Source organism: Fundulus heteroclitus, chromosome 23 (genome assembly GCF_011125445.2).
Source record: "Fundulus heteroclitus isolate FHET01 chromosome 23, MU-UCD_Fhet_4.1, whole genome shotgun sequence".
Taxonomy (NCBI): Eukaryota; Metazoa; Chordata; class Actinopteri; order Cyprinodontiformes; family Fundulidae; genus Fundulus; species Fundulus heteroclitus.
Window position 1 is genome coordinate 27,837,373 of NC_046383.1, and position 13,637 is coordinate 27,851,009.

The 13,637-nt window shown below is 42.9% G+C and overlaps 1 protein-coding gene and 1 long non-coding RNA gene across 4 annotated transcripts in view; one reads left to right on the forward strand and one right to left on the reverse strand.

Annotated features, from left to right (window-relative positions):
* The window catches only part of ebf1a (EBF transcription factor 1a), an 85,271-nt gene that overhangs the window by 6,161 nt on the left and 65,473 nt on the right, over positions 1–13,637 (reverse strand). For 2 of the 3 annotated variants that reach the window (XM_036126900.1, XM_036126899.1), the window contains exons 12-15: positions 9,631–9,696; positions 5,594–5,756; positions 4,234–4,413; positions 57–254 (exon numbers count right to left, since the gene is read on the reverse strand). In XM_036126900.1, the coding sequence (XP_035982793.1) occupies positions 57–254; positions 4,234–4,413; positions 5,594–5,756; positions 9,631–9,696 (607 nt within the window). The other variant, XM_036126901.1, reaches the window with a different exon arrangement.
* On the forward strand, positions 5,887–9,503 carry LOC118557279. Its single transcript, XR_004927760.1, has 3 exons — positions 5,887–6,270; positions 7,871–7,901; positions 8,109–9,503. It is a non-coding gene; the product is annotated as an uncharacterized LOC118557279 (long non-coding RNA).

Consider the following 13,637-nt stretch of genomic DNA (forward strand, 5'->3'; position numbering starts at 1 on the left):
CTCCGCTTTTACCGATAGGCGAGCAGTAACAATCGGCTGCATCTACATCCGTTTACCTTGCAGGCTGTTAGCGTTAGCACTGGTGCACGTGGGGGGAGGCGAGTTCTGGGGCCGGACGACGGGGGCAAAGGCGCTCTTCTGCTTGACGGCGGCAGAGACCATGTTAGCCGGGGAGAAAGAGAAGATGCCGGAGGAGCTGCTGCAGTTGGACGCCAGGCTGGTTGACGACGCCATGGTCGGGCTGGACGGGACGACTGAGAGAGGAGAAACGGGCAGGGAGGGGTGTTCATGTGGGATTAGAGAGGGAGCGGTTGGGGGAAGAGCGGACAGGAAAGGAGAGTTGAAGACAGAAAAGGGGGGTTAGAGAGAAGGCCGAGGGCAGAGGACAGGCAAACGGGATGAACAGAAAGGGACTGGTCAATGGATGATGGCAGGAGGGATAATGTTTTGAACTCAGGTCAACTGACTCAAACTGTTTTACCAGCTTTTTATGTTATTGTGCAATTACTTGCTTAAAAAGGCAATGCGTAATTAAGAACAAGTATTTTCTGTAATGTTTGTGGTGAACTTTCAAGAAAACAGCCTAAAACTTCTTCCCCCTTCTTCTAATCAGTCTGTTTTATTTATTCATCCTGTGCTCAAGGATTGGCATCTCCTTGACTTCTCTGTAATTTTCTTTGGAGCAACCTACTTGTATTTCATCTTTAGCCCTAAGACTCAGTGAGATTTCCATCCGAAACAAAGAGTTGGTTTTCAGGAAATACAACAAACAAGCCCCACATAGCACATAGACCAATACTTTGTCTAGTTCTTGGTATCTTTTCTTGCACTTTAGTCATGGTGCCAAACAAAGTCAAAGATGCCAGGTAAAGGCTGATTTATAGTGTCTCTCACTGCCAGGTTTCTGGTTGGAAGTTTAAAGTTTTAATTCGATCCTAGGGTTTGCATAAGGGGAACACAGCTGACCCATCTAGATTTGTTTCAACATCCACATTTGATGGCTATCTTTGAATTTGTATCAGTATTAATAGCAATACGGAAGTGGGTATATTTGCAAGTATAGCCACACTTTAAAAGAAATTTGTGAATACGTTTATTAGCTATTTTCTATTCCATTTTTTACAGTCTACTGTGAAGCCTCTCGCTAACTTTGCTGTTAAGAAAAAAACAAAACAACTGGAAATCGTAGATGACGCTAGGTGTCACTTAAAGACATCATCAACCATTCTCACAATTAGACATCAGAATGTAATTGTAGTGAACGCTTTAGATGAATAAATGACATTAAAAAGGTCCATAAGACAGCCTAAATATGTAAACCTATAACTAAAGCTTCATCTGTGGATTCTTGTTTTTTCAAATATCACAATTCAAACTCTGCTCTTTTATGTGGGGTTTGGCACTGGCAAAGGTCACCAACGAAATACACTTTGATGAGTTTTAAGGGTCTTTTTTCCTGACTGATCTGGTAGCTGAGGCTTCGTGTATGTGTGATTCATTTGTAGTTTAGTTTTGGAGGGGCGTAGTTTTTAGTTTTACTTCTCCGACTGCAGCTAGGAGGGAGTGGTGCGTTAAGTCTAGGATCTGGTAAGAATATTTCATTTCATATCAGAAAACGTCACTAGATTTGTGGCCCACTTCCCTCTTGAAAAGGAGTCGCTTGAAGGGTTGATTACTTGCGACAAAGGGCGTAAGCTGGTTATGCTTACATATAAGATATATATAATATATGTATATAAGAAGTCCTGAAATCGTCAGCAATGGTAAACATTTCATGGCTCACAAGAAAACATTAATGACTGGAAGATATAAAAATGAAACTAATGAGCTGTCATTTTATTGTCATTCCTGTAAAGTGGCATTAGTCATTCAGTGCCTTGCAAAGGAACCCCCCCCCCCGACTTTTCTTTTAGCTAATCTGTTACATTTTAACCTGTAATTGAACCAATCTTATCTTATGCAATGGACTCACATAAACCAATTTAGTAAAGTCAAATGAGAATATCTATCTATCTATCTATCTATCTATCTATCTATCTATCTATCTATCTATCTATCTATCTATATATATATATATATATATATATATCTATCTATCTATCTATCTATCTATATATATATATATATATAAAATGTAAAAAAATAGAAAACTTGAAAATGTGCATGCTCTCAAACGACCCGTCTCAATTCCAGGTTGTGAGGGAACAAGACATGGAAAATGTCAAATTGAGTGAATACTTTTGCAAAGCCCTGTAGGTCATAAAGTAACAGAAGAACCAAATACAACTACAGCTTTTCATACATGTCATAACACTGTGTCTAGTTTCCACTGGTTGGCAGAGGAAACAAACTACTTTTCTACTGATCAGGGGCCGTCTCATTAGCTATAAAGAATACGGGCTGTGAGTTGGTCAAAATGAGCAGTAATACATTAGCTGCCGGCATAAATCAATGGATCAGAATTAATCAGACTGGAGCACTGACTACAATAAGTCGGTCATAAAAGTCTATAATAATTGTAGGAAATTGTACCTTTATTGGTAGAACAGGAGCCGTGAGGAACTTAAATATGTCGGGGGGCCACATAATCATGCAGATTTAATAGTGGGACGATTTCATACGCAGAAGCACTGAACAAAGCTTCAAAAGCTGTTGTGAAGTCTTTCATACGCAGCAGATGTCAGCTGGATTTACAGCGGCTACCGTAGTCACAGGAAGCAAACCTACACCACATTTATCACTGGTCAACTAGAATCATGCGTTTACCTGTGATCATCCCATCCATCCATTTCTGCCACGTTTGTCTTTTCTCTGCTAATACGCTAAGAGCATCCCCCCCCCACCCCCCCTCAGTGATTTTACAATCAACCGAGCCGTATTTCACCTGCCCTCTGATATCTGCGTCTGCTTTTATTGTTGTTATTATCCAACACTTAGCTTTTATGGCTCTTCCTGACAAATCCTTTGCAATAAAGTCATAATCCATTTATGAAGGGGCCTAACTAATCAATTAATGAAAATTGGACCTACAAAGGCGGGCCGAGGGGCCATTGATTGAAAGTGTCTGTGTGGGGCCGATGAGCCTGTTAAAATACTTGTTAACACTCAGGAATCAAAGAGCTGAAATGGAATTGCTTCTCTAGCAATTAGTTTATTGATTTAATCAAGGGTCTTTAATGTAGGTGGTGAAAGTGTGTGCACAAGAAGTGACAGGATATGTGTGTGTATTTCGAAGGGGGTGCCGGGTGATATGCTCCCTTGGCCAATAAAGCAGGGTTTTGCGTTTGACTTAAAGCGCCTAAAGAAACACAGTCAGCTGAACTGTAATACGTCAGAGTTGATTTTGAGTCTCACTTCTGTTTCTCAGTGCACCGATTCTGTTATGTTGGAAATGCCCGATGTGTCAGAACCCTCAGTGATGAGAATAAATAACCATCTTGGTCTATTTTGAGTATTTAATAATTAAAAAAAAGGGGAAATGAATGAGAATTAAAAGGGAACAGATGGGCATGTTATCAGCTGCACACGAACATAACCCCCTCCTTAGGATTTTCTCTATTCCCTGCTTTTTATATTGAAAACCCAAAATCAAACAAGTTTGATTTCTGTTGCATGACAGAACGTTTCTGGCCCATCAAATTTGGGGGTTTAATTGGGATTCAAACCTGAGGCCTCCAGCTAGCAGCACAAACATGACTACTCTTCGTTATTCTTCTTTTTCTCTCTTCTTTTTTTTAAAATTTGGAAATAAAACATAAGCATGGCTTTCCAATCTCATTTCTAGTCGTTCTGCCACAACAATTTAGGGAATTGTGTTGGGATTTGAACCTTGGACCTCTAGCTGGCAGCAGAAGCCTGACCACTTTGGAATCTTGTTTCTTTCCTTTGTATTTGTGTATTATATTCTCTAAACCAAACAGTTTTTTTTTCTGTCGTATTAACAACGTTTTTGTTGGAGCAAATCTGGGAGTTCATCCAGGATTTGAACCTGCCACCACAAGCTGCCAGTCTAATCCTGATCATTCTGGATTCTTCTTCCTTGTTCCTTCTTTTAAAACTAGCTGCTGAAATTTCTGCCTCAACAATTTTAGGGGCTTGCCTGAGATTTGAACCCGGGACCTCTTGCAGAATGCGCCACTCCGCTCCTTTCAGAGTAAAATCCCATGCAGTCCATTACAGTGCCCTGAGTCGACCCCCATCGCTACGTTAAAGAAACGATGCGTGTTTACTCACTAGCATAGGGCGAGTTGCCGGCAGATCCATTGAGGAAATTGGGTGAGGTGCCCAGGGTTGCCATGCCAGAGTTAGCGTAGCCGTTCATGCTAGTGGAGACAGAGCTGTAGCTGCTCTGCTGAGGAGTGGAGCTGGGGACGTAACCATGAGGGGACACACTGCTTGTACTTCTACTGAAACCTATGGACAGGGAGAGAACAGGAAAGAGGAAGATCGGTGTTAGATGGATAAAGCAGACGGGCGAAGAAAAGATTTCATGCATGTTGCCAAGTCCTCTGTTCCTTCTAAGTCTGAGAGATGCATCATTAAGAGTTAACAGGATATCTTTAAAAAACAAAAAAAACAACAAAAAAAACTACAAAAACTCTTACACAACATATGGCAAAGCGAGAAAGCAATGAACAGAGCGGAAAAAGAGGGATATTAGAGATCCGACAACTGAAACAAGAGGCCTTTAACCCTGCTGGCTCTTCTCCAGTTTTAGATGCATTGACAAGGCAATTAACACCAAAGTGCTTTCGCGGCCATACTGTAATTCACAAAGAATGAAGCCTGTATTTGTGATAGGATGGAGACCTTTTTCACTAGAGAAGTGGGTACAAGGCGGACGACATGGTAAGGAAGACGATAAATTGACTTCTCGGTTTCAACGTGCTGACGCCGGAGGAAAAAACAGCTGGAAGTGAACGCATTTTATTGCTGTAGCCATTTTTTCCCCCCCTTTTTGCCACACTACTCTGCCATAATTAGCATCCATTCTCCCCATTCTCACCTCCTGTGCAATAAGCTACAGCCTGCGAGATAAGCAGCTGACCTCCCCTTGTTTTTCTCCTACCTGCAGATGTTTCCAGATGAAGATGAAGGGCAGGGGAAGCTCATTGGAATTATTGAGACACATTCCAGAGGCAGGTCCATCCGCTCTCCTCTCGTTCCCCTGGTACATGTGATGAATCACCGCTGACTGCACCCACATCTCTCTCTGTCAGACAAGGGCCGACCCCAGTCTGATATACACACCCTGAGGACCCACTCATTTTTCTCCATCGTACTCCATCCATGACTCTCTTTTACTCCATTCTTCACTCTTTCACTGCCATTTTTTCCCTTCTTTCAAGAACCCACCCCCACCGCCCCCAGTTCCTGCTGCCACCGTTATCCCTCCTCTCCTTCCTGTCCTGCATTTTAAGGGTTTTCTACAACGCCCCGTGCTCCTAAATCAAACCGCTCTATATTTCCCACATGAAAAATAAAATTTCCATTGCACTACTCATTTTTTACTATCCGTCTCAAAAAGAGGAGAAAAATATATTAGGCCCCTGTCACTTTTACCCTCCGTGTCGGACTTTAACCACTTGCTCACCCTGATTGGCCGTCTGCCCCACCTCCGACCCGGAGAAGGAATTAACGGCCATCATGCCAGCGTGGACGGAGCCGCTGCCCAGACCGGCGAGCTGGTTGTGGCCCCGCGGCACCGTCGTGTAGAGGGCCTCTGCGATGTCCGCCGCTCGTTTTAAAATCATCTCCTGGCAAACAGAAAGTCGAGAAAGCAGCTCTGGTTACTGAGAGGTTAGTTAAGCTACAATACGGTCATCGTTAGAAAGGCACACCTGCTTTCAATGATAGGGTTTTACATCTCAGGCCGTAATTCATCTCAGCAAATTTTTTATTTTTTTATTTTTTTTACCAGGTGCTGGTATGTTTTTCATCTCACCTCCATGAACCAAGACAGACATCATGTATCGAGAACGATTCATCCAAAATAAGAGCCCTGTTTGTGATGAATCTTTACACACTTCCTACAGATTTTATCAACGTCTCTCATCGTTGTGGAGGCGTTTCTACCTACTCTTCATCGTTAAAACATTTCTCCCATGATCACTTTTGACCATCCTCACATTTGGCTTTAGAATACTTTGAAATACAGATAAGTTCATGATTAAAAGCTGCAAGAAATCATGTTAATGCAAAAAAAAAAAGAAAAGAAAAAGAAGAAGAAAAACAGGCCAAATCATCACCCCTTCATCACCAAGCTTAAAGGTTAGTACGGGATGTTTTGTGCTGAAATGTTGCGCATCGATTTGTGCGTTTCGGCCAAAGAGCTCCGCTTTAGTCTGATTTGACCAAAGGATATTCTTCCAGAATCCTGTTCATTAAGATTCAACTTTGCCTTGCAAGTTCATACAGCCAGGTTCTTTCTTGAGTAAATAGCTTCTACTCAGACTTATTTGTTCAGATTTATTGTAATTTTACTGTCATTAACTTTCACATTTAAAGCCTTTATGGTTTGGGATGACACTATTGGATTTTGGCAGTTTCTCTGAGTATCTCACGGTCTGACCTTAGGGTGAATTTGCTGTGAAAACTGGCAACGGCTCTAAATGCTTTCCACTTGTAAATAATCCTTCTCGCTCTAAAATGATAGTCTACGAGCTATTTGGTAATGTCCTGAAAAAGCTTCCCAGATTCATGAACAGCAACACTTCTTTCTCTAAAGTCATCAGTGGCCTTTTCTTACCTTGACACTGCGTGTTTCACATGGGAAAACTACACAAACCCTTTAGGTGATCATTTGTTGCTGAAATAATTTGATTACTATTTTTGGCTCCTTTTTCTTTATTGCAGATGCAACAGCTTACCTAGTTTTTTCACATGTTTCCATTTTATCTTTATGCTGGCTCATCCCTATTATTTAATAAAGGACAGCGTGGAATCTACTGTGCAGCTCTGTGCCCTAATGATTAAATCAGAAAGCTTTTAAAACCTCGTAAGGATCAGATCATTTTTACAATGTCCTGATAAGGCGCAGGATTCTCACAGCATTACAACCAAGTGAAACCACTACGATTTCCCACGATTTAACGATTTAACACAATAGCCAGAAACATTTCCAACAAGGCAAATTAATCTTTCTTAAAAAACAACAGAAAGGTGTAGTAATCATCTTTCAGCCAGCTGACAGGCAGTGCGGCGCTGCAGGTGGGGAGGGTAGCACTGCATGACCCCAGGCTTCAAACCACAAGGGAAAACTGTGCCCACTCTGTCCTCTGTTCCGGTATCTCACAAAAAAGAGCTTTAACCATGAAAACAACATGATGGAAAATTTTAGAAGACTTAAAACTGTACGTTTTTAAATGCTTGGCAGGGCATTATACAAGAGGGCTGGACGATATAGAAAAAAAGTATATTAATAAAATAGAAATCATATTGATTGATTTATTCATTCATTGATTTATTCACCAACTTTTCAGTAAAACTGCAAGTAAAAAAAGAAAAGAAAAAAAGCGTGCTCTCTGAACCCTTGGAAGGGGGCGGAGCTTGGTTCCTGGGTCTGCGTTTGTGATTGGTTGAGACGATGTAGTGACTGTAATATTTAACTTACATGGCTAGAATGCATAAGGAAGGAAAACTTGTATTCTATTGAACTTTTTACTGACCTTTTTTTTCCTATCATTGCTATATGTCTATCGATTGATATATATATATATAGACATTGATTTATCGTCCGGCCCTATTATATAATAAATTCAAAAGATGGAGTATTATTTTTTTCACTATACCTGTATTGCACGTTTTATGGCATCAAAAGAATGCCTCCCTGTGAATGTAAAGCTAATAAATCTTTCTCTCATCTATGCAGGGTTAAGATCCATAAGACACTCCAGGAGCAGGTATAGTTTGAGAATCCCAGAAAAGAACCCCATCAGATCTTGTGCATTTTCCGCCCTGTTTTGTCCTTCCTATCTTTCCTCCTCTTCTACATCTTCCTCTATACTACTGTCTCCACCATCTAAAGTTAGTTTTTTACTTAACTTCTACATCCCTTGTCCTATTCTGTGATATAAGAGCTTACATATTCCCATGCATACCACATCTAGCATGAGCGCAGCAGGGAGCTGCAGGGCCTGCGGAGAGCAAGCATGGGCCAGAATAACACTCTGACAGTACATTAACCTTGTTTAAAAGTAAGAAATTTCACTGTATTAACGTCTTAACCCAAAATATTTAACAAAAATATAACATGTCATAATGGCTTTCATTGAAAATCCAACACAGCTTCACTAGAAAACACAAGGCAACAACAATACCGGTGGCTGGTAAAATGGTCTATCATTCTGATTATTAGTTCTAAAACTGTCGTCTATAACCTCTGTTCATTGTTACTTTCATTTTGACTTTCTGACCTAAATAAAAATATGACGCACTCATTAAAGCGCCTGCTGCGAAGAATATTATGTCTTCTTGCTGTATAAAAAACTGACTGTAGCTTGGTATTTAACAGGGCAATATGTTGGGGTTACTAGGGTTACTAGGGACATGGGGTGTCCAAACTTTTCCTCACGTGGGCCAAATGTTCCCGAGGGCCCAAAATATTATAACATCAAATAAAATGACCAAAAAAAATAATTTTGTCAATTTGTTTTTACATTTTCCATGAAATATGAGAAAGCAATAAAACAATTAGTCAGATTTTCTGTTGGAAAGGGATGAGTAAATCATAGCAGATCCAAAACTCAAATAGGCCCTTTGCACTTTTGCCTTCTTAAAATCTTTTGGGCCTGACTGAAAAAAAAGTCTATTCTCAGCAAAAGGAGCAGGATTTTGGTCTTTCTTTCTGTGAAAACTCTTCCTTCATTTAGCCAGTTTTAATAAATGAATCAAAAGCAGATTTTGGTGGACCGAAGTCTTCATCTGAGTAAACATCATTGGATAAATGAGGTCCTATTTACTACGAAATTAAAGAGAATGTAAAAAGTTTGATTCCTAAAAGACAAATACTTGGTGTTGCACCTAACATGTTCAATTGTAAGAAAATTTTAACCTGTGTGTAATAATTTTGCCCCAGGTAAAAATAAAAGGCCTCCATCTGCATCTACCACGTGACAGTGAGCTTAATCACTCTGGAATTGCATTTGGCGGCCACACAAAATCAGTCCAGGGGCCACAAATGGCCCCCGGGCAGCACTTTGGACACCAATGCGCTAAAGTGTGGCGAGTCTGCCTCTGCTTAGAGTCCACAACATGACTGTCCATCACCCTTTTTCTGTTTTGTAAGCATCCTAGCATCCCAGCTGCCTATCCTCCACCTGCGGCTGCACACCATCACTCCACTGGAAAAAAAAAAAATGCCACCAAAATTCTTCCTGCTTACAATACAAACAGTGTCTTGTAATATCATTAGGAAATATTTACATTTGTAAAAAAAAAAAAGAAGAAGATGAGCAGCCGTGGCAAGGAAACTAATGGAGCACCGCTATTCTTCATAATGAAAGTACTTGGGTCGTCTTATACGCTTTTGTTTTAAAGTGTACGTGTTAATACAGCTATACCATGAAAATCTCATATCGGCTGATGTCTACCATGCAGCCTGGTGTTTTTGTGTAGGTGTGGTTGTTTCACCTGATTGTTGTGAGGCATCCCGTACAAGGCCTCCACCAGGTCGGCTGCTCTCTTTAAAATCACCTCCTGCAATCATACAGAGAGAGAGAGAGAGTGGGAGAGAGAGAGAGAGAGAGAGAGAGAGAGAGAGAGAGAGAGAGAGAGAGAGAGAGAGAGAGAGAGAGGATTGATCAGGAGCTTGACGGCTCAAAGAGTTCAGTCACTTTTATTACGTCTCACTTCTTACATTATGCTGTGAATGCAGAACAGAGAGTGGCGAAGAGGGGGGAAACAGGCAGACAGAGGCAGGGCGAGGAAGAGAAATGGGCCTATCCCAGCACTTTGTTACCAGTCGGGGCAGTTTGGGAGAGCAGGGGGAAGATACTGTTATCAGTGAATAAAACATGAGCCTATATCTCTGTATCAGTCAACCATCTTCTACATCTACTCCCCTCCTTTTTTGTCACTGATGGATCATGACTCCGGTGCGCATGATCACGCATCAATTTCATTTAACACAACATATCATCAGGTTGACGGCTACACAACCACCCCCAGTCAGAGGGAACACTCTCGTCTCCTGGCCCGTATTAACCCCGGTAATGATCCGAGTGAATGGCCCCACATCCACTTTGTGTGATAAATGTAGAACATCATTGCTCAGGTGAAAACCGCCGAGCGGAATTTCCCACATCAAACATTTATCCTAACGCAGTGTTACCGCAACCAAACCGCCCCCCCCCCCCCCCCCCCCACCCCGTCCTCCTCCCCCACCTGTCTCCGTCTCTATTCCTCTCCCCTCTGAGTATGTGACTCCAGGCAGCCGTTATATATGTGTGTGCATGCGATGGAGACACCTACAGCCCTACAAAACCCTTTTTAAAAGTTAATGTGCCGGGGCCAGGATATATGCTGGAGGTGCGACAACCAGAAAATTACAGCCCCCCCCCACCCTCCTTCTTCTCGTTTCTTTCTCTCCCTCTTTCTCTTCCACACACACGCTGTGCGTTATACTCTCCTGAGTGTATCCCTCGCTGTGAACAAGCCCCGGAGCATGTGTGCTCTCTGTTCCGTGACACACCGCCTTTCAATCAGACCTCATATGAACACCCCCCTCCCCTCCCTCCAGACACACACACACACACACACACACACACACACACACACCCGCACACACGTAGCCGCACACATGTGGAAGCTGTCGAGCACGCCCGAGACATGACGAGAGGGTCAGCAAAGCAATAAAGATTGTAGAGCGCTGTCCGAGGTGCTAAATTCACTCAATAATGGGAGCGCTGCCTCTGTGTTAACCTCCCATTACTAGCACTATCTTGGGGGATGCGGAGAGGGATGAGGGGGGAGACAAGAGAGGGGCCTGCTTCAGGTGATTGAGAGATGTAGAGGCCCTGGGAAGGTAAGTGGTTCTTTAGTATGTATGCGTCGCTCCTCGCTTCTCCTTTCTCTCTGCTTTTCCTCAAAGCCACATGCCTCCCAGGGATCGCTAGATAGGTAGATGGACAGGAGGAGGGGAAAGAGAGGGACGAGGCAGAGGAGGAGGAGAGGGGAAATGAGGGAAGTGTGAGGCATTAGGACACAACCAGATCTGCAGCTGGAGTGTTAACGGTGTTCCGGGAGGACACGTGAAAGCTCAGTCGCTTAACGTCTGCGCATCAGCCCTCTCCCTTCCCCACCTGTGTCTCCAAACTACTTTCTTTCGTCTCCCTCTCCTATTAATCACTCTCCCATGGTCCTGCGGCCCGTCTGTGCCCATCAGCCTCTCGTTAGCCAAGGGATCTGTCCAGTGGCTAAACGTGATTAGGCCCAGCTCCAGAGTCGTTCTGATAAACAGATAAATGTGGTTAGCTCCGCTGCTGTAAGGGGAGACCATTTCCTGGGCGCAAGGGTCTCTTCCCGTAAAGTCAGGCCCACAGAGACGTCAACAGGAAGGGGAACCTGATCCAGAGCAGAGCCTGGCCCCGTCTGGAAGGCCGGTCACTCATTAACGACACCCAGACGCCCAGCTACACCGCAGCTCCTGCTGAACTCCATGCAGTCCAGCTCTCTAGTCACGCTGCCTGTCTTCCTCTTAGCTATAGGGTGGGGAGGCTGCTTTCAGCCCAACACTGGGCCATCACCACTGTCTACCTGCTTTCTCCCTCTTTAACATGTAAGCAAAGAGTTATAAAGACACCTAGCAATCTAAAAAATTACTCGTATCTGATATGAAATGAGTCATACCAATGAAGTGGGCGGCAAAAAATACCACAGACAACGCATCATCCTCATTTGGTTAAGTGAAAGCAAATATCTGAAATGCGTTGCTTCCTGGTAATCAGCCTTTTTTACTCTGTTACTCCTAAATAAAACCTGATTTCTTCAAAGAAGTCGCCTCATTTGTAAATTCGTAAGCCGTTCTGTGAAAGCCTCGGAGGTTTGTTAGAAACCATTAGAGAACAAACAGCATCACGGACATCAGGGAAGACAGAAGACAGGGTAGGGACAAAGACGTTGAGACGTTTGCAGCTGGGTTAAGATTATAAAAACAACATCTGCAGATTTGAACATCTCAAATCTTGTCAATAATTGATATAAACAATGGAACAGTTTTAGATCAAAGCATGTGGATTAAACGGCTCATTTGTAATCCAGACCTAAATTCAATAGAGAAAGCTGATCTTCACTGACACCGTCTCTCCTATGAAATTGAGTTTGAGCTATTTTGTATGGAATAAGGGATAAATAGTTACAGTTTATTCCTTTACTACAAGAAATGTGAGAATTTTTAAGGGCCATGCATACTTTTGTAAGGCAAAGTGACTGTATGTAGATCCAGAAGTTGCCAGCGTGTGCCCCTCTCCTGCCAGACTCCCATGATTGAGGCCAACAATTGGGAGAAGTGTGGTCAACAAAGTGTTATTACCTCAATAAAGGCACAAATCAATAGCTCTGAAATGAACAAGCTGGCCTGCCAGCTACCGCTGTTCATTTAGAAAAGAAAGAGACACCACCAAGCGAGGGGGGAATGAGCAGGAGAGGAAAAAGAGATGGACGGATAGATACAAAGACATTTAGAGAGATACAGGGGGTTGATTGGCTAAAGACCAGAACTCAAGTCAAGTCTGGCGTCCACCAGACACTCGGCGAGGACACGCATGTTCTTTGTCTTTCCTCCTGCATCTACCTGAGCCCTTCATCTCTACCTCGTGGCCACTTCCCTCTACCCGGCGCGCGCGTCCGCGTGTGCTTCTCTTTCAGTGCGCTGCGTTTGTGGATGTGTGCTGAAAGTAATAAAGTCCACCCGGGGTTGACTTCGATCCACTGACCCAGCAGGAGGTAGGACTGGACAGCTATGATGGATCACCTAACCTGCTTCTGCCTCAGCCTCCTTTCCTCCATCTATTCCTTTTTTTCTCCCCCCCTCCCCACCTCCACCCCTCTTTGCCAGTCTAAATGACCTTACACTTGAAAAATAAATGGATCGGCTTTTATTTGTTGTTCCTGTGAATTATCTGCTTCAACAGCAAATGTCCACATGCGGTGCCTTGCAAAAGTATTCAAAGCAGTTGAACCTATCACATTTGATGTCATGTTACAAGTTTATTATATGAAAATACAATAAGCTGGTGCATGGTTGTGAAATGGAAGGACAATTATTCTATAATTATTTTTTTATATAAACATATGGCACATGCCCTCCTTTGTTAATGCTTTGTAGAACCACCTTTCTCTGCGGTTACAGCTGTAGGTCTTTTGGGGGTATGTCTTTACCAGCTCTGCACATCTAGAGACATTTTCGCTCACTTTTGAAACGCAGTCCGATTTGATGGAGGCTGTCTGTGAACCTCAATTTTCAAGACGTGCCCCTGTTTGAATTTAGGTCTGGACTTTGGCTGGACGATTCTAAGACATGAATACATTTTGAGCTAAACCAGGGCGCCTTCCCTGGGCACTTGTGCCACAGGTGGCACACAAGTGGTTCACTGATGCCAGGCAGTGCATTAATCTTAGAAAGTTTATTAATATGGATA